At 42.7% G+C, this 20,301-nt stretch overlaps 1 protein-coding gene across 4 annotated transcripts in view; it reads left to right on the plus strand.

Annotated features, from left to right (window-relative positions):
- The window catches only part of LOC132835981 (C-type lectin domain family 10 member A-like), an 88,042-nt gene that overhangs the window by 44,570 nt on the left and 23,171 nt on the right, over positions 1 to 20,301 (plus strand). For all 4 annotated transcript variants that reach the window (XM_060855153.1, XM_060855155.1, XM_060855154.1 and 1 more), the window contains exons 7-8: positions 1,415 to 1,489; positions 6,835 to 6,909. In XM_060855153.1, the coding sequence (XP_060711136.1) occupies positions 1,415 to 1,489; positions 6,835 to 6,909 (150 nt within the window). The remainder of the gene's footprint in view (positions 1 to 1,414; positions 1,490 to 6,834; positions 6,910 to 20,301) is intronic.

The following is a 20,301-nucleotide window of genomic DNA, read 5'->3' on the forward strand; positions in this document are numbered from 1 at the left end:
AAAGGTCTAGGAAGGGGAGGGAGGAGTCTGAGACAGTCCAGGTGAATTTGAGGTCGGGATGGAAGGTGTTGGTAAAGTTGATGAACTGTTCAACCTCCTAGTGGGAGCACGAGGCAGCGCCGATATAGTCATCGATGTAGCGGAGGAAAAGGTGGGGGGTGGTGCCAGTGTAGTTGCAGAAGATGGACTGTTCCACATATCCTACAAAGAGACAGGCATAGCTGGGGCCCATGCGGGTGCCCATGGCAACTCCTTTAGTTTGGAGGAAGTGGGAGGATTGGAAAGAGAAGTTGTTCAGGGTGAGGACCAGTTCAGTCAGTCGAAGGAGGGTGTCAGTGGAAGGGTACTGGTTGGTGCGGCGGGAAAGGAAGAAGCGGAGGGCTTTGAGTCCTTCGTGGTGGGGGCTGGAGGTGTACAGGGACTGGATCTGAGACAGTCCAGGTGTCTCACTGGAATATTTTCATTCCAGTGACCCTTCTTCAGAACAGTGCTTCTGTGTTTTTAGGTCCTGGTTACAGTTTGTTGAGTTGCTTGGAGTGAATTAGAAACCTCCCGGACTCTGCCTCAGCTGGACAGGAGAGCAGGGCCTTTGAAATTTCCATGCTCTGTCTTGTGGTGTGATGTCAGTCCTTAATCCCTACACTGTAGACCCACCATGTCCCATCAGCTCACCTCTGTTCTGTCTCACTACTTCACTGTGTGACATTATTGCCTCTCTCCTGCACCCTCAGCGCTTATAGAATACTGGCAGAGGATCCTAATGTTGTAGCTTCCCTGGGACAGTGGGATTGAATAGAATAAAACAAATTGTACAGCACATGTTTTCAGTACTGCAGTTGTTATATTGTCAGTTCCTGCAGCCTTTGCTGCACTGAGTGCTCTCAGCTGTCTCTCAAAATCACATGGAGTGAATCGGATTAGGTGAAGATGGGCCTGTGTGAGGCTGGGCCTGTTGGGATGTCACCCATTCGGTTTATCAGGATGAAGATTGTTGTGAAATCCTCAGTCCTGCATTTTGAATTCACATTTTATGTATTTGGACTGCTCCAATATTTCAGATGGGCATGTTCATCAGAATGGGCTAATAATGAATTGTTACGTGTCAATTGATTAACTCTGTTGGTTAGTTTATTTAAAACAGTAAAGCAGGTTATAAGTTATAAAGCAGACATCACAACAGAGCAACTACAGTGTCTGTGTGTGTGTGTGTGTGTGTGTGTGTGTGTGCGCGCGCACAGCTTGGAAACCCAGAGCAGAATCACTAGCAGCAGATTAACAACATTGTGTACACATGGGGTCATAAACAGCAAGATACACAGGTAAGTTTACCATGTAATTTTCTCCCTGTGGGATTTGAGAAACATACACTATTAAACATTATGCTGATATGTGAATTATCATGTTTCCTTTTCAGTTACAGTGCTGTCCAGTGACATGAAAACATTAGAAACTGACTTCAAGATGGATCTAGCCCAAGTGCAAAATAACGGTGAGTGGTCTTGACTGATCACCCCATGTCTCCAATTCAAAGAGTTCACCAATTTCTCAGAGGGTCTGATCATTCTCTCCACACTCACTCTAAGGCTGGGCTGAATCATAGAGTCATAGAGATGTACAACATGGAAACAGACCCTTCGGTTCAACCCATCCATGCTGGCCAGATATTCCAACCCAATCTAGTCCCACCTGCCATCACCCGGGCCATATCCCTCCAAACCCTTCCTATTCATATATCCATCCAAATGCCTCTTAAATGTTGCAATTATCCCAGCCTCCACCACATCCTCGGCAGCTCATTCCATACATGTACCACTCTCTGTGTGAAAACGTTGCCCCTTAGGTCTCTTTTATATCTTTCCCCTCTCACCCTAAGCTTGTGCCCTCTATTTCTGGACTCCCCGACACCAGGGAAAATACATTGTTTATTTATCCTATCCATGCCCCTCATAATTTTGTACACCTCTATAAGGTCACCCCTCAGCCTTCAACGCTCCAGGGAAAACAGCCCCAGCTTGTTCAGCCTCTCCCTGTAGCTCAAATCCTCCAAAGTGGAGTTGCAGGTAGATAGGATAGTGAAGAAGGCGTTTGGTATGCTTTCCTTTATTGGTCAGAATATTGAGTACAGGAGTTGGGAGATCATGTTGCGGCTGCACAGGACATTGGTTAGGTCATTGTTGGAATATTGCATGCAATTCTGGTCTCCTTCCTATCGGAAAGATGTTGTGAAACCTGAAAGGGTTCAGAAAAGATTTACAAGGATGCTGCCAGGGTTAGAGTCATAGAGATGTACAGCATGGAGACAGACCCTTTGGTCCAACCCGTCCATGCCGACCAGATATCCCAACCCAATCTAGTCCCACCGGCCAGCGCCTGGCCCATATCCCTCCAAACCCTCCTTATGCCCTCTATTTCTGGACTCCCGACCCCAGGGAAAATATTTTGTTTATTTATCCTATCCATGCCCCGCATTTTGTAAACCTTTATAAGGTCACCCCTCAGCCTCCGGTACTCCAGAGAAAACAGCCCCAGCCAGTTCAGCCTCTCCCTGTTGCTCAAACCCTCCTACCCTGGCAGTATCCTTGTAAATCTTTTCTGAACCCTTTCAGGTTTCACAACATCTTTCCGATAGGAAGGAGACCAGAATTACATGTAATATTCCAACAGTGACCTAACCAATGTCCTGTACAGCCACAACATGACCTCCCAACTCCCGTACTTAATACTCTGACCAATAAAGGAAAGCATACCAAACGCCTTCTTCACTATCCTATCTACCTGCGACTCCACTTTCAAGGAGCTATGAACCTGCACTCCAACGTCTCTTTGTTCAGCAACAGTCCCTAGGACCTTACCATTAAGTGTATAAGTCCTGCTAAGATTTGCTTTCCCAAAATGCAGCACCTTGCATTTATCTGAATTAAACTCTATCTGCCACTTCTCAGCCCATTGGCCCATCTGGTCCAGATCCTGTTGTAATCTGAAGTAACCTTCTTCGCTGTCCACTACACCTCCAATTTTGGTGTCATCTGTAAACTTACTAACTGTACCTCTTATGCTTGCATCCAAATCATTTATATAAATGATGAAAAGTAGAGGACCCAGCACCGATCCTTGTGGCACTCCACTGGTCACAGGCCTCCAGTCTGAAAAACAACCATCCAGAACCACCCTCTGTCTTCTACCTTTGAGCCAGTTCTGTATCCAAATGGCTAGTTCTCCCTGTATTCCATGAGACCTAACCTTGCTAATCAGTCTCCCATGTGGAACCTTGTCAAACACCTTACTGAAGTCCATATAGGTCACATCTACTGCTCTGGCCTCATCAATCATCTTTGTTACTTCATCAAAAACTGAATCACGTTTGTGAGACATGATTTCCCATGCACAAAGCCATGTTGTCGATCCCGAATCAGTCCTTGCCTTTCCAAATACATGTACATCCTGTCCCTCAGGATTCCCTCCAACAACTTGCCCACCACCGAGGTCAGGCTCACCGGTCTATAGTTCCCTGGCTTGTCTTTACCGCCCTTCTTAAACAGTGGCACCACGTTTGCCAGTCTTCTGGCACCTCACCTGTGACTATCGATGATACAAATATCTCAGCAAGAGGCCCAGCAATCACTGCTCTAGCTTCCCACAGAGTTCTAGGGTACACCTGATCAGGTCCTGGGGATTTATCCACCTTTAACCATTTCAAGACATCCAGCACTTCCTCCTCTGTAATATGGACATTTTGCAAGATGTCACCATATATGTCCCTACAATCTGTATCTTCCATATCATTTTCCACAGTAAATACTGATGCAAAATATTCATTTAGTATCTCCCCCATTTTATGTGTCTCCAAACATAGGCTGCTTGCTGATCTTTGAGGGGGCCTATTCTCTCTCTAGTTACCCATTTTGTCCTTAATATATTTGTAAAAACCATTTAAATTCTCCTTAATCCTATTTGCCAAAGCTATCTCATTTCCCTGTTTTGCCCTTCTGATTTCCCTCTTAAGTATACTCTACTTTCTTTATACTCTTCTAAGGATTCACTCGATCTATCCTGTCTATACCTGACATATGCTTCCTTGTTTTTCTTAACCAAACGCTCAATTCCTTTTGATTCAGGTGTTCTTGTGTGGTTCCGTTGGGAATTCTCAGACATTGATCCCCAGATAAAAGAACAATGGATACATCTATGCCTGGCTAATTTAATGTGGGGATTGATGGCGAATGGAGTTTGGCTGCTCCCATGAGAAACTGCTGCAGCAATGTGCTGGGGTGGAGACATCATTAAACGTCAAAGTTAGTGAATGGAGGGAAAGCATTTGTGATTGACTGTTGGGAAATGTGAGCCAATCGAATGTTTGTGTTTGGAGGATAGTCAGTGTTCTGGTGGAACAGATAATTTATCCTGAATTGCCTTTCTGTAACATTGCTCATGGTAAATTAGATTAAAGCTACAGTGCTTTTACTGTCAACAGGAACATTCTGAGCTGCAGAAAGCAATCACACTGGTAAAGGATGCAGATAGGACAGGGATACTTATGATATGAGTCAGAAAAGAAAAATCTGCATAAAGCGACTGTCTTTCTCTCTGTTCCTATTCCGACTCCTTGTAGTGTGATGTACATGATCAGAACACAGACATATTTATATTTTTCTATTAAGATTTGTGAATGTTATCAGAATTACCATTCTGTTTTGAAAGTAAATCTGCAGGACGATGATGATGTCCTTTTGGAGAAAGATCATTGTGTGCTCTAAACTGTTGTTGTAGCTCTTTCAGTTACAGGATTGTCTGAGAAGAAAAACAGATCACTTGATAAACTCCGAGGTAATGTTTATCAACTGGAGAAATGTCTATTTAAAAGTCAAAACTATTGGGATGGTTGCCCAGGTGGATTGGTAATACTGTCCAGGTCCAGATTCCATCTCCTCCAGTTTTATATGCCTGATGAGGGGAACCATCTTCTGGGAGGCTAAGCTATCAAACCCGTGTATTATTATTTTCAGGATCTCTACAGGGCAACACCTCTCACCTTCTGTATCGTCCCCATGAATGTTTCACACATATTCTCCAGTGCCTCTGCATCGCTTATCTAAAATGGGGTCAGAGCTGTTCATCGATTTTGGACGGGAAACTGCCATGGAGAATTTAAATGAGGTGCTCTGGCCTCATTCTGAGCTTCCATTGGGAGATTTTCTCAGAACTTGTGCCCTGACAGACCCAAACACAGCTTCAGTTATTTATTTAAGGTCAGGTCTGACTAATTAGAGGGTTATCTATGTTTGAAGGATTAAATGATGAGGACAAGATGTTACCAGAGGAAACTAAACTTGGTTCATCAGTGTGCTGCTCAAGGCAGCAGGAACCTGCTAGCACCTCCCCAGGCTGGGTCACTCCCGCACACTGCATCAATGATCTCTGATGTAGATCATTGAGGTCTTCAATTATAAAACCAGGTGAAATGCTGCTTTAGACTTTAGTATCAGGATAAGATTTAGCTGAATGAAAGCTGCAGGATCCTATTCAGCTCTATATTACATTTAATTTCTGATCAACTGGATTTAAAGTGTTCACTCATCAACAGAACAGACCAACCAGACAGATAATTTGGGTCAATTAGTCATGTGAGAATTTCTACTGCAGTCCTCAACATTAACCTCGGTCTTCACAAAAGCTCATGGCCCCACTGGCCTAATGGATCAGGTACTGGTATTCTAAGCCAGGGATTGTGGGATCAGGTTTCATCTGGGGTGGTCTTAGCAATATGCTGAACCACTTGCAGATTTGGCTTATGTTAAGATGAGGCATGAAGGCTCAGCTAGGGTGCTTGACAGATAAAGGTTAGCCAGAAAGGACCTGAAGAGAGTGTTAAGAAGAGCCACGAAGGGACATGAGAAGCCTTTGGCAGGTAGGATCAAGGAAAAGCCTAAAGCTTTCTGTAGGTATGTCAGGATTAAAAGAATGACGAGTGTAAGATTAGGGTCAGTCAAGGACAGAAGTGGAGTCCGAAGAGAAAGGGGAAGCACGAAAAGAATGTTTTTCATCAGTATTCACTCAGGAAGAAGACAATGTTGTCACGTAGAAAACTGAGATTCACAGTTTCACAGATGAGACTCCTAGCCAAAGTGGTCATGTTTTAGAAGAAACCTGTATCAGTCAAGCGGGTATAGCCAGCTCTCTAGGTGAATAGTTCAGTCCAGAACTAGGGGGAGTTCAGCTGTGCTCTGTGTAGGAACATTCTATCTCTCCTTCTGCCCTTCTAACTTTGTCCTGTCAGCTTTTGTTTCATTTTTTTGCTCTGTGTGGAAGTGGTTTGCTAATTGGAACTATTGTGTATATGCGGAACAGCATAATTAAGTCTAGTTTGGATACACTGAGATCTGCAAGTGTTGTTTATTCTGTTCTTTGTGTTTCATTGTAATTTTGTTAATACATTTTTATCTGTTTTAAAACCTGGTAGTCAACCTAGTTAACTTACTCCGGGGAATTTTCATTTTATACTTAACGAAACAAGTTGTAAAGTTATGGGATGGGCTTCCTACTTTAGTTCTGAGTAGTCTGGCCTCGTCCTTAACAGTTAGTTGATTCAAAACTGTGAAGCAGGTTATAAGTTATAAAGCAGATATCACAACAGGGCAACTGTTGTGCATGTGTGTGTGTGCAGCTTGTAATCCTAGACCAGAATCATTAGCAGTAGACTCACAACATTGTGTACAGATGGGGTCCTTAAAGGCAAGATAAATTGACAAGTTTACCATGTAATTTTCTCCCTGTGGGATATGAGAGACATATTAAACTTTACACTGATGTGTGAATTATCATCTGTTTCCTTTTCAGTTACACAGCTGTTCACCATCATGAAAATGTTAGAAACTGACTTCAAGATGGGTCTAGCCCAATTGCAACACAACGGTGAGTGGGTGTGACTGATCGTCATGTCTCCACAATGTAGAGAGCCCAATTTGTCAGAGGATCCAGTCATTCTCTTGACACTCACTTTGAGACTGGGCTGAAATCCTTTCGATTCAGGAGGGTTGCAGTTCCATCTGTTGATAGTGTAAAGGAGGATGGTCCTGTTTGTGTGACAGTTACTGGAGTAAGCATTCAGTGTTATGACCAGGGTTTAGTTTGTGTCAGGAACGAAAGTCTAACAGTTAATCAGTACAGTTATAGTGCTATGTAATTAATCATTCCAGTCTGACTCTGGACAGTAAAAATTTGTGACAAATGAAGCTGTTATATCCAAACCACACTGTCCTCTTGAAAAACAAAATCAAAACTTGATGGAAAAACTCAACACGTCTGGCAGCATGTGTGGACAGAAAGCAGGGTTAATATTTTCATTCCAGTGACCCTTCTTCAGAACAGTGCTTCTGTGAATTCCTGAAGAAGGGCTTATGCCCCAAACGTCGAATCTCCAGTTTCTTGGATGCTGCCTGACCTGCTGCGCTTTTCTAGCAACACATTTTCAGTTGCGTGTTTTTAGGTCCTGGATACAGTTTGTTGAGTTGCTTGGAGTGACTTAGAAATCTCCCGGACTCTGCCTCAGCTGGACAGGAGGGCAGGGCCTTTGAAATTTCCATGCTCTGTCTTGTGGTGTGATGTCAGTCCTTAATCCCTACACTGTAGACCCACCATGTCCCATCAGCTCACCTCTGTTCTGTCTCACTACTTCACTGTGTGACATTACTGCCTCTCTCCTGCACCCTCAGTGCTTATAGAATACAGGCAGAGGATCCTAATGTTGTAGCTTCCCTGGGACAGTTGGATTGAATAGAAGAAAACAAATTGTACAGCACATGTTTTCAGTACTGCAGTTGTTATATTGTCAGTTCCTGCAGCCTTTGCTGCACTGAGTGCTCTCAGCTGTCTCTCAAAATCACATGGAGTGAATCGGATTAGGTGAAGATGGGCCTGTGTGAGGCTGGGCCTGTTGGGATGTCATCCATTCGGTTTATCAGGGTGAAGATTGTTGTGAAATCCTCAGTCCTGCATTTTGAATTCACATTTTTTGTATTTGGACTGCTCTAATATTTCAGATGGGCATGTTCATCAGAATGGGCTAATAATGAATTGTTACGTGTCAATTGATTAAACTCTGTTGGTTAGTTTATTTAAAACAGTAAAGCAGGTTATAAGATTTAAAGCAGACATCACAAAAGAGCAACTACATTGTGTGTATGTGTGTGGGTGTGTGCGCGCGCAGCTTGGAAACCCAGAGCAGAATCACTAGCAGCAGACTAACAACATTGTGTACACATGGGGTCATTAACAGCAAGATACACAGGTAAGTTTACCATGTAATTTTCTCCCTATGGGATTTTAGAAACATACACTATTAAACATTATGCTGATATGTGAATTATCATGTTTCCTTTTCAGTTACACTGCTGTCCAGTGACATGAAAATGTTAGAAACTGACTTTGGGATCTAGCCCAAATGCAAAATTGCGGTGAGTGGTCTTGACTGATCACCCCATGTCTCCAATTCAAAGAGTTCACCAATTTCTCAGAGGCTCTGATCATTCCCTCGACACTCACTCTGAAGCTGGGCTGAATCATAGAGTCATAGAGATGTACAACATGGAAATAACTTCAGTCCAACCTGTCCATGCCAGCCAGATATCCCAACCAGATATCTTTCCAAACCCTTCCCATTCATATATCCATCCAAATGCCTCTTAAATGTTGCAATTGTACCATGGAGTTCAGAAGAACTCGGGGGGGGGAAAGGAATCTATCTGAAACTTACAGAATGCTGAATGGCCTGGACAGGACAGAATAGATGTTGGGAAGATGATTCTAATGGGGGAAGTGACTGGGAACCGAGGGCTCCGTCTTAGAGTAAAGGGAAGACCTTTTAGAATGGAGATAAGGAGAAACCTCCCACCCTCCTATTTATCTCTCAGCCCCTTTCGCCTTCACATTCCTGATGAAGGCCTTCTGCTCAAAACATTGACTCTTCTGCTCGGATGCTGCCTGACCAGCTGTGCTTTTCCATTGCCAGTTTTCAACTCAGAAATCTCTTAACCCCGAGAGTGGTGAATCTATGGAATTCATTGCCACAGAAGGCTGTGGAGTCCAGGTCATTAAGTATATTTAACACTGAGATAGATAGGTTCTTGATTGCCAAGAGGATCAAAGGTTTTGGAAAGAAAGCAGTAGAATGGGATTGAGAAACTTATCAGCCATGATTGAATGGCAGAGCAGAGTTGGATGGGCTGAATGGCCTAATTTCTGCTCCTATGTTGTCTGGTCTTATGGTGATTGGAGGAATTGTAAGATGTCATTGTGAAGTCTCCATGACTCTCTTTAGCAGGACATGGTAAACTGACACAGCATTGTGAACCATGTCAATGAGTTGCAGCACCAATGAGAAATAGGAGAGTCCTGGAAATGAAGGAAGGATCTTTAGGGTGTTGCAAGGGAATGAGGTGGAAATGGCACTACAGCTGTTTCTCTGTACAGTTAAGGGTGGAACAGAGTGAGGAATGTTGCATGTAGCTGGATGACAGGAGAGGTGTATATCAGCCTTGTTAAAGTTTGTACACGGGTGACGGTCGTGAGAAGAGAGAGTTTACAATGCAATGTGTAACTGCAGCGGTAATTCCCACTTTCCCACGGGGTGTTGCATTGCAGTGCAGACAAGGTGATCCATATTAGAGAGATCCAAACATGTGTGCAAGAGCAGAGAAACCTTGGTGTATATGTGCAGAGGTCACTAAAGGTGCCAGGAGAAGTTGAGGGGCCTGTTAATAAAGTATATAACATCATAGGCTTCATCAATGGGTCATATGGTACATGGGCAGGGAGGTGATGTTGAACTTGTATAAAACACTTGTTAAATTCCAACTTGTGTACCATTACAGTTCTGGGTGGATGTGAATGTGTTGTAGGAAGTGCAGACGAGGTTAATAAGACCATTAGAAATAGGGGCAGGAGAAGGCCATTCAGCCTCTCAAGTCTGCTCTGTCATTTAATATAATCACGGCTGATCTGATGTTCCTTATATCAAAGTCGCTGCCCGTTCCTCATAACTCTTGATTCCCCAACTGATCAAAAATCGATCTCAGCCGTAAACTTTCACAAGGACTCTGCCCTCACAGCTCACAATATCAAGAAGTTCTAAAGACTCTCAGCCCCTTGAGAGAAGAAATTCCTCCTCATCTCATACTTAAACTGGCACCCTGTCCATGCCTCCTGGTCTTAGATTCTCCCATGAGAGAAACTATCCTCTCCGCATTTGCCCCATTGTTCCTTTAAAAATTCGATACGTCTCATTGAGGTCACTTCTCATTCTTCTGTACTCCAATGAGTTGAATCTCAACCTGTTCAGCCTTCGCTCATAAGACAATTCTTCCCAATCCCAAATTACAGAAAGCTGTAATACAAAGGAACTTGGGGGGACTTGTGCATGAAACACAGAATCACCCAGGTGCAGCAGATAATCAGGAAGGCGAATGGAATGTTGGCCCTGATTTCAAGGGGGTTGGAGTATGAGAGTAGGGAAGTCTTACGACAACTGGACTAAGTGCTAGTTGGATAGGTAAAAACAATGACTGCAGATGTTGGAAACCAGATTCTGGATTAGCGGTGTGGAAGAGCACAGCAGTTCAGGCAGCATCCGAGGAGCAGTAAAATCGATGTTTATCTGAGCGATCCTTCTCTGATGTGCCTCCAGTGAAATAATATCCTTTCTTAAATAAGGGGACCAAAACTGTTCACAGTATTCCAGATGTGGTCCAACTAGCACCTGGGGCTTTTGCCCAAAACATCGATTTTACTGCTCCTCGGATGCTGCCTGAACTGCTGTGCTCTTCCAGCACCACTAATCCAGAATCTGGTTTCCAACATCTGCAGTCATTGTTTTTACCTATCCAACTAGCACTTAGTCCAGTTGTCGTAAGACTTCCCTACTCTCATACTCCAACCCCCTTGAAATCAGGGCCAACATTCCATTCGCCTTCCTGATTATCTGCTGCACCTGGGTGATTCTGTGTTTCATGCACAAGTCCCCCCAAGTTCCTTTGTATTACAGCTTTCTGTAATTTTATTCAATGTAAATACTCTTTTGTTTTTCCTTCCAAAATGAACAACTTTCCAATTTTCCACATTATACTCCATGTGACATTTTGCCCATTTTTATAAGCTATCAATATCTTTCTGTGAGCCATTTGTATTCCTCTTACAACTTGCTTTTCGACCTATATTTGTGTTATTTGCAAATGTGATTACCTCTGTGTGATTAATATGTATTTTAAACAGTTGCGGTCCCAACACTGATCCCTGTGGAACCCCACTGGTCACAGATCACCAACCTGAAAAATCCCCTTATCCCCACTCAACTGTTTCCTGCTTATTAGCCAATTCTTTATGCCCTGCGAAGGCCATTCTGGGGGGGGGGGAGGAACAGATGGAAGGGCAGACAAGAAGGTAAAGGACGTGGTGTTGCTCTGATATTCAAGGACGACATCAAGACAGTGCTGAAAGATGATATTGGTTCAATGGAGAATAATGTTGAATCTATTTGGGTGGAAATTATAAATTCTCAGAATAAAATGTCACTGACAGTTGGAGCCTATTGGCCACCAAATAATAACATCACATTGGGCCTGGCAAAGAACAAAAAAAATAGCTAATGCCTGTAAAAGTGGTCTGGCAATTATCATGGAGGATTTTAATTTATGTGTAGATTTTGTCAAACCAGCTCAGTCAGGATAGCCTTAAGGAGGGGTTCGTTGGGTTGGATCTGTGATCGTCTTTTTGAACAGTATGTAATGGGACTGACCCCAAGGAGCAAGCTATCCTAGATCTGGTCCTGTGTAATGAGATGAGAATAATTAATAACCTTGTAGTTAGGGATCCTTTTGGAAGGGGTGATCACAGTGTGGTTGAATTTAGAGTATAGGTGGAGAGTGTGAAGGTGTAGTCCAGTATCGGGGTCCTGTGCTTGGCAAGGGAGACTACAATAGAACATGGGAGAACTTGGCTATAAGACACTGGAAATAAAGATTTGATGGTAGGACAGTTGATGAGCAGTAAGGGACTTTCAAGGCAATTTTTCAAAGTGCTCAGCAAAACTATATTCTAGTGAAAAGGAAGAACTGTAGGAAAAGGGATAATCTGCCATGAGTGTCAAAGGAAATAAGGGAGCCTATCAAAATGAAAGAAACGCATATTATGTGGCCAAAAACAGCATGAATCTGGAAGAAACCCTTAAATGTCAATAGAATGCCACAAAAAGAGTTATAAAGAAATGTAAGATAGAATATGAAAAATAAACCTAGCACAGAATATAAAGACAGATAGCAAAAGTTTCTATAAATATATAAAATGAAAAGGAATGGCTAAAGTAAGTGTTGGTCCTTTAGTGGTTGGGAAGGGACATTTAGTTATGGGATATGATGAAATGGTTGAGGCATTGAACAGGGTTTTCGCATCAGTCTTAACAGTGGAGGACACTAATAACATGCCAATAATTGACGAAGAGGCAAAAGCAGGTGAGAATCTCGGAACAAGCATTATTATGAAGAGTTAGTGTTGGGCAAGCTAATGGAACTAAGGATAGACAAGTCTCCTGGGCCCTGATAGAATGCATCCCAGGGTAATAGAAGAGATGGCAGGAGAAATAGCAAGTACACTGGCAGTAATTTTCCAAAATTCACTGTGCACTGGGGCAGTCCAAGCAAATTGGAAATCAGGAGATGCAATGCCACTGTTTAAAAAAGGAGGTAGACAAAGATGAGGAATTATAGACCAGTTGGCTTAAGCTTTGTAGAGAGGAAAACGCTTGGGTTTGTTATCAAGGAAGAAATAGCAGGGCATGTTGACAGAAATTGACTCACTGGGCAGGTGTATGGGTTTATGAAGGTCAGGTCATGCTTAACTAATCTTTTGGAAGTCTATGAAGACATTACGAACAAGGTGGACAATGGGGAGCTAGTGGATGTGGTGTACCTAGACTTCCAAAAGGCCTTCAACAAGGTGCCGCACAACAGGCTGCTGCATAAGATAAAGTTGCTGTGTTGCAGGTAAAGTATTAGAATGGATAGAGGACTGGTTGACTAACAGGAAACAAAGAGTCGAGATAAATGAGTGCTATTCTAGTTGGCAATCACTGATTAGTGGTGCGCCTCAGAGATCATTGTTGAGACTGCAATTATTTACAATTTATATAAATGATTTGTAGATGGGGACCATATGTCAGGTGTCAAAGATTGCAGATGACACTAAGATTACTGGCAGAGCAAAACGGGCAGAGGACTGTGAAACTTTGCAGAGGAACATCGATATATTGAGTGAGTGGGCAAAGGTCTGGCAGATAGAATACAATGTTAATAAATGTGAAGTCTTCTATTTTGGTAGGAGTAACAGTAAAAAGGTCGACTACTTGAATGGTAAAAAGTTGTTGTACACTGCTGTGCAAAGGGACCTGGGTATCTTTGTGCATGAATCGCAGAAGGTTGGTCTGCAGATGTAACCTCTAATTTCAAAGGCAAATGGAATTTTGTCTTTCATTGCCAAAGAGATTGAGTTTAAGAGCAGAGACATTATGTTGCAGTTTTACAAGGTGTTGGTGAGGCCACATCTGGAGTACTGTGTGCAGTTTTGGTCTCCTTACTCGAGAAAGGATGTACTGGCCCTAAAAGGGACACAGAGGAGATTCACTAGGTTGATTACGGAGTTGAGAGGATTGTCTTTTGAGGAGAGACTGAGTAGCTTGGGATTAAATTCGCTGGAATTCAGAGGAATGAGGGGAATCTTATAGAAACATATAAAGTTATGAAAGGAATAGATAAGATAGAGGTAGAGAGGATGTTCCACTGGCAGGTGAAACTTGGACAAGAGGGCATAGCCTCAAGATTAGAGGGAGCATATTTAGGACTGAATTCAGAAGGAACTTCTTCACCCAGAGTTAATCCTTGCCTGTGAAGTAGATGATGCTACTTCAGTAAACATTTTTAAAGCTAAGATGGATTTTTTTTGAACAATAATGGAATTAATGAATACGGTGAGTGTGCGGGTAAGTGGGGTCAGTGCAGGTCAGCCATGATCTTATTGAATGACAGAGCAGGCTTGAAGGGGCCAGGCGGCCTACTCCTGCTCCTGGCTTGTATGTTCTTCAAGAATTATGCAAATTGCTCCAGGGTGAGAAATCTTAGTTAAAAATATGGAAGGGAGAAGTTGGGACAGTTTTCCTTGGAAATGAGAAAGCACAGAGAGTTTTGACAGAAGTTTTCAAAACCATGAGACATCTGGACAGGGTAGACAGGGAGACACTTGCTATGTTTAAAGCCTCAGGAACATGAGGACTTATTTTTGCAAAAGAAGTAAATGTGATATTAGGAATAAAACCTTTTTGATACAGCAAGTTGTGAAGGTGTGGAAGTGTGGTGGAGGGAGGTTCAATCAAGGTATACATGAGAGCATTCAAAGATTATTTGAACTGAAAGAATATGCAGGATTGTGGGGAAAGACTGGGAGAGTGGAACTAAATTATAATCCTTGTTTAAGAGCCCAATGCTGACTTGATGGGCTGACTACCAGTCCTTTGCTCAGTAACAAATCTGTGGTTCTGTGAATTATGAGAAAGATGGACATCGAATTTGAAGATGGCAACATGTTTAAAGACTTTCCTGAGCAAATAAGCATTTTGTGGGGAAGACTCCAGATTTGAAGGAGAGAGGAACAGGACCTGAGAGAAAAACATTTTAAATTAGTGAACATGGGGACCAGGAGGTGAGACTGGATAGTCAGCAGTTTATTGAGATGGAGTTGAGGGAGCACGAAATGGGTTTCGTGGATAAGATGAACTCTGTGAGAAGTAATAAGTAATCAGAGAAAGGCTGGTTAGTTCAAGAATAAGGCAGAGGGAATCTTAGAGGAAATGTAGCTCAGGGGAGAAAGGAGGAAGGAACAGATGGACAAATTGTCTTCAGCCATAAGCTCCTTACGTGTGTTACTGGAGGTGAGGATGGAGAAGGTAGGGGAAGGAAATTGGTAATAGAGAAAGGAGGTCTAGTTTAGCTTTGCATTCCAGGACAAGTGAGCAGTTTTGATGAAGGCAAACAGGACATGATAGAATACTACGTGACTAAACCAGTTGTGCAGCATCACTATGTCAGGGAATGGAAGAGGCGGCTCCTATCAGGAAGATGTCCAGGGTCCAGAGAGAGCCATCGATTTAATGAATACTGAAAACGCATTGTGCTGGAGGTCACAGTGGGTCAGGCAACATCCATGGAGAGAAAGCAAGCTAGCATAATGAGCCTAGATGAGGCTTCATCCAGTTAGGATGCTCGCAGCAGAGGTGATGGTGTGATTGTGCAGATCAGTGGCTGTGGAAATATTGTAGTAAATACAAAACAACAAGAAACCTGAAGCGAGTTTATCCCAAAGGCAAGTTGCAGTTGGAAACGGGGAAGTTAATTTAAATTGAAGCTGGCTGCAGAGAAATGATCAGAGTTTCCCTCCATCAGGGATCAGTTGGGTGATGACCAGTAGGGTTGTGGGCAGAGGTTAAATGAGTGTGCTTGGTGCTGTTTGTTCTCCTGCCTGTGATTACACATCCTTACCTGCTCATCTGCCATGTCAGTGACTACCAGGTGGGATTGCTTGGAAATGCAACTAATGTTAGCTTCATGCCAAGTCAACGAAGGTAGAGGAAAGTAATAACATTTCCTGTTGAAGTACTTCCAGCCAGGGGCATGAGTTTCTTTCACAATAATAATATCATAATACAAATATTTGTGATGCAAAATAAAATGTCCCTCAAACAATTTCTCATTACATTCTGATGGAAACAAATCCAAATAGGACTTAATTTTAGGTACTTGCATTTTTTATACACTTGTGAGCTTTCTGTTAAACATTGTTGGCTGGGCCAGCATTTATTTCTCATCCCGTGCTGGCCTTGAGAAGGTGCTGATGAGCTGCCTTCTTGAATTACTGTAGTCCAACGTGCTGTAGGTAAGAGTATAGGGACCCAATGAAACTTAGCAATTTGGATATCGAATTGGTTGGCTGGTGGGAAGCAGAGGGTGATAGTTGAGGAGTGTTTGTCTGACTACCAGTCTGACTTCAGTGGGCTCCCTCAGGGCTTAGTATTGGGCCTCTTTCTGTTTGTGATTTACACAAATAACTTCAACTTGAATGTATGCGAGTCGTTCAGTAGGATTGCAGATGCTACTGAATTGGTAGGATGGTAAATATTGTGCAGGATAGCCTTCGATGACAGGTTAGACGGAATAATTAGACGGCAGGCCAAATGCTGCTTATCATGGTTGTCTGGGCAATAGCTCTGCCTCTTTCACCAAACAGGATACATCAGCAATGCAAGCCACTTATACCATGCTCTATTGATGGAATAATTGATTTGTTTATTTATATTTCAATTATCACATTGTCCACTCAATCAACTGGGAAACTGTACACTTAAGTGGACATACAGTGGATGAGTGAAACAGCTACTGGCAAACTGACCGTTGGAACTTCTGGATCTGCAACACATTACCAACCTTCCAACTGTCAATGTGTGTGTCAAAGTTAAAATTCAGCTCCATGTTTCCTCTTCTCAGCTTCTTACCTGGTTCAGGGATTAAACAGAACTTCTTCTGAAGAAGCACAATGCCTTTCTGCGGTAACAATACATTGCTCAGGATTTCAATATCTGTTCAAGAGTAATGGATGTCAATGAATCAGTCAAGTGTGGTAATGAGCGAGGAATTAAAAGTTCCTGGTGACACTGGCGTGGTTGTGTTACAATTGGGCTGTGTTTGTATGGGAGGTCATTTGTGGGGGATTGGCTGTTGCTACTGTTTGGGGAGAGGGTGTTGAATAGGGGTGTTCGGGTGGAAGAATTAAAGTGAGGTCAGAATATGAGATTAAAAACTGATGGAAATTTTTGAATTGTGATTGAAAGACTCGCCTTCTTGCTGAACACGAAAAATTTGCTGCTGGAATTTACTTGCAATTGATGTCAGTTTTATTGACCGCTCAGCATGGCAGATGAGGGTGAACTGGTGTCTCATAAAAGTTTGCATAACCTCCCTAGTTAATTTATTCTCTGCCCAGTTCTACAAGCCCGGGATACTGTATGCTTTATTAATTGCCTCTCAACCTGTCCTGCCACCTTTAATGACTTCGGCACATTTACAAATAAACAAATACTTTGTTTATTTATCCTAACCATGCCTCTCATAATTTTGTAAACCTCTATAAGGTCACCCCTCAAACTCCGAAGCTCCGGGAAAAAAGCTCCAGCATGTTCAGCCTCTCCCTGTAGTTCAACTCCTCCAACCCTGGCAGCATCCTTGTAAATCTTTTCTGAACCCTTTCAAGTTTCACAACATCTTTCCGATAGGAAGGAGACCAGAATTACACGCAATATTCCAATAGTGGTCGAACCAATGTCCTGTTCAGCCGCAACATGACCTCCCAACTCCTGTACTCAATACTCTGACCAATAAAGGAAAGCATACAAAACACCTTCTTCACTATCCTATCTATCTGCGACTCCACTTTTAAGGAGCTATGAACCTGTACTCCAAGGTCTCTTTGTTCAGCAACACTCCCTAGGACCTTACCATTAAGTGGATAAGTCCTGCTAATATTTGCTTTCCCAAAATGCAGCAGCTCGCATTTATCTGAATTAAACTCCATCTGCCACTATTCAGCCCATTGGCCCATCTGGTCCAGATCCTGTTGTAATCTAAGGTAACCTTCTTCGCTGTCCACTATACCTCCAATTTTGGTGTCATCTGCAAACTTACTAATTGTACCTCTTATGCTCACATCCAAATCATTTCTGTAAATGACAAAAAGTAGAGGACCCAGCACTGATCCTTGTGGCACTCCACTGGTCACAGGCCTCCAGTCTGAAAAACAACCATCCAGAACCACCCTATGTCTTCTACCTTTAAGCCAGTTCTGTATCCAAATGGCTAGTTCTCCCTGTATTCCATGAGACCTAACCTTGCTAATCAGTCTCCCATGGAGAACCTTGTCGAACGCCTTACTGAAGTCCATATAGATCACATCTACTGCTCTGGCCTCATCAATCTTCTTTGTTACTTCTTCAAAAAATTCAATCAAGCTTGTGAGACATGATTTCCCACGCACAAAGCCATGTTGACTATCCCGAATCAGTCCTTGCCTTTCCAAATATATGTACATCCTGTCCCTCAGGATTCCCTCCAACAACTTGCCCACCACCGAGGTCAGGCTCACGAGTCTATAGTTCCCTGGCTTGTCTTTAGCGCCCTTCTTAAACAGTGGCATCACATTTGCCAACCTCCAGTCTTCGGGCACCTCACCTGTGATTATCGATGATACAAATATCTCAGCAAGAGGTCCAGCAATCACTTCTCTAGCTTCCCACAGAGTTTTCAGGTACACTTGATTAGGTCCTGGGGATTTATCCACCTTTAACCGTTTCAAGACATCCAGCACTTCCTCCTCTGTAACATGGACATTTTGTAAGATGTCACCATCTATGTCCCTACAGACTGTATCTTCCATTTCTTTTTCCACACTAAATACTGATGCAAAATATTCATTTAGTATCTCCCCCATTTTATGTGGCTCCACACAAAGGCTGCCTTGCTGATCTCTAGTCTCTCCCTAGTTACTCATTTTGTCTTTAATATATTTGTCAAAACCCTTTGGATTCTCCTTAATTCTATTTGTCAAAGCTATCTCATGTCCCCGTTTTGCCCTCCTGATTTCCTTCTTCAGTATACTCCTACTTTCTTTATACTCTTCTAAGGATTCACTCGATCTATCCTGTCTATACCTGACATATGCTTCCTTGTTTTTCTTAACCAAACCCTCAATTTCTTTTGATTCAGGTGTTCTTGTGTGGTTCCGTTGGGAATTCTCAGACATTGATTCCCAGATAAAAGAACAATGGATACATCTATGCCTGGCTAATTTAATGTGGGGATTGATGGCGAATGGAGTTTGGCTGCTCCCATGAGAAACTGCTGCAGCAATGTGCTGGGGTGGAGACATCATTAAACGTCAAAGTTAGTGAATGGAGGGAAAGCATTTGTGATTGACTGTTGGGAAATGTGAGCCAATCGAATGTTTGTGTTTGGAGGATAGTCAGTGTTCTGGTGGAACAGATAATTTATCCTGAATTGCCTTTCTGTAACATTGCTCATGGTAAATTAGATTAAAGCTACAGTGCTTTTACTGTCAACAGGAACATTCTGAGCTGCAGAAAGCAATCACACTGGTAAAGGATGCAGATAGGACAGGGATACTTATGATCTAAGTCAGAAAAGAAAAATCTGCATAAAGCGACTGTCTTTCTCTCTGTTCCTATTCCGACTCCTTGTAGTGTGATGTACATGATCAGAACACAGACATATTTATATTTTTCTATTAAGATTTGTGAATGTTATCAGAATTACCATTCTGTTTTGAAAGTAAATCTGCAGGACGGTGATGATGTCCTTTTGGAGAAAGATCATTGTGTGCTCTAAACTGTTGTTGTAGCTCTTTCAGTTACAGAATTGTCTGAGAAGAAAAACAGATCACTTGATAAACTCCGAGGTAACGTTTATCAACTGGAAAAATGTCTGTTTAAAAGTCAAAACTATTGGGATGGTTGCCCAGGTGGATTGGTAATACTGTCCAGGTCCAGATTCCATCTCCTCCAGTTTTATATGTCTGATGAGGGGAACCATCTTCTGGGTGGCTAAGCTATCAAACCCGTGTATTATTATTTTCAGGATCTCTACAGGGCCACAGCTCAGAAAGACCCTCTCACCTTCTGTATCGTCCCCATGAATGTTTCACACATATTCTCCAGTGCCTCTGCATCGTTTATATAAAATGGGGTCAGAGCTGTTCATCGATTTTGGACGGGAAACTGCCATGGAGAATTTAAATGAGGTGCCCTGGCCTCATTCTGAGCTTCCATTGGTAGATTTTCTCAGAACATGTGCCCTGACAGACCCAAACACAGCTTCAGTTATTTATTTAAGGTCAGGTCTGACTAATTAGAGGGTTATCTATGTTTGAAGGATTAAATGATGAGGACAAGATGTTACCAGAGGAAACTAAACTTGGTTCATCAGTGTGCTGCTCAAGGCAGCAGGAACCTGCTAGCACCTCCCCAGGCTGGGTCACTCCCGCACACTGCATCAATGATCTCTGATGTAGATCATTGAGGTCTTCAATTATAAAACCAGGTGAAATGCTGCTTTAGACTTTAGTATCAGGATAAGATTTAGCTGAATGAAAGCTGCAGGATCCTATTCAGCTCTATATTACATTTAATTTCTGATCAACTGGATT

Source organism: Hemiscyllium ocellatum, chromosome 45 (genome assembly GCF_020745735.1).
Source record: "Hemiscyllium ocellatum isolate sHemOce1 chromosome 45, sHemOce1.pat.X.cur, whole genome shotgun sequence".
NCBI classification, from domain to species: domain Eukaryota; kingdom Metazoa; phylum Chordata; class Chondrichthyes; order Orectolobiformes; family Hemiscylliidae; genus Hemiscyllium; species Hemiscyllium ocellatum.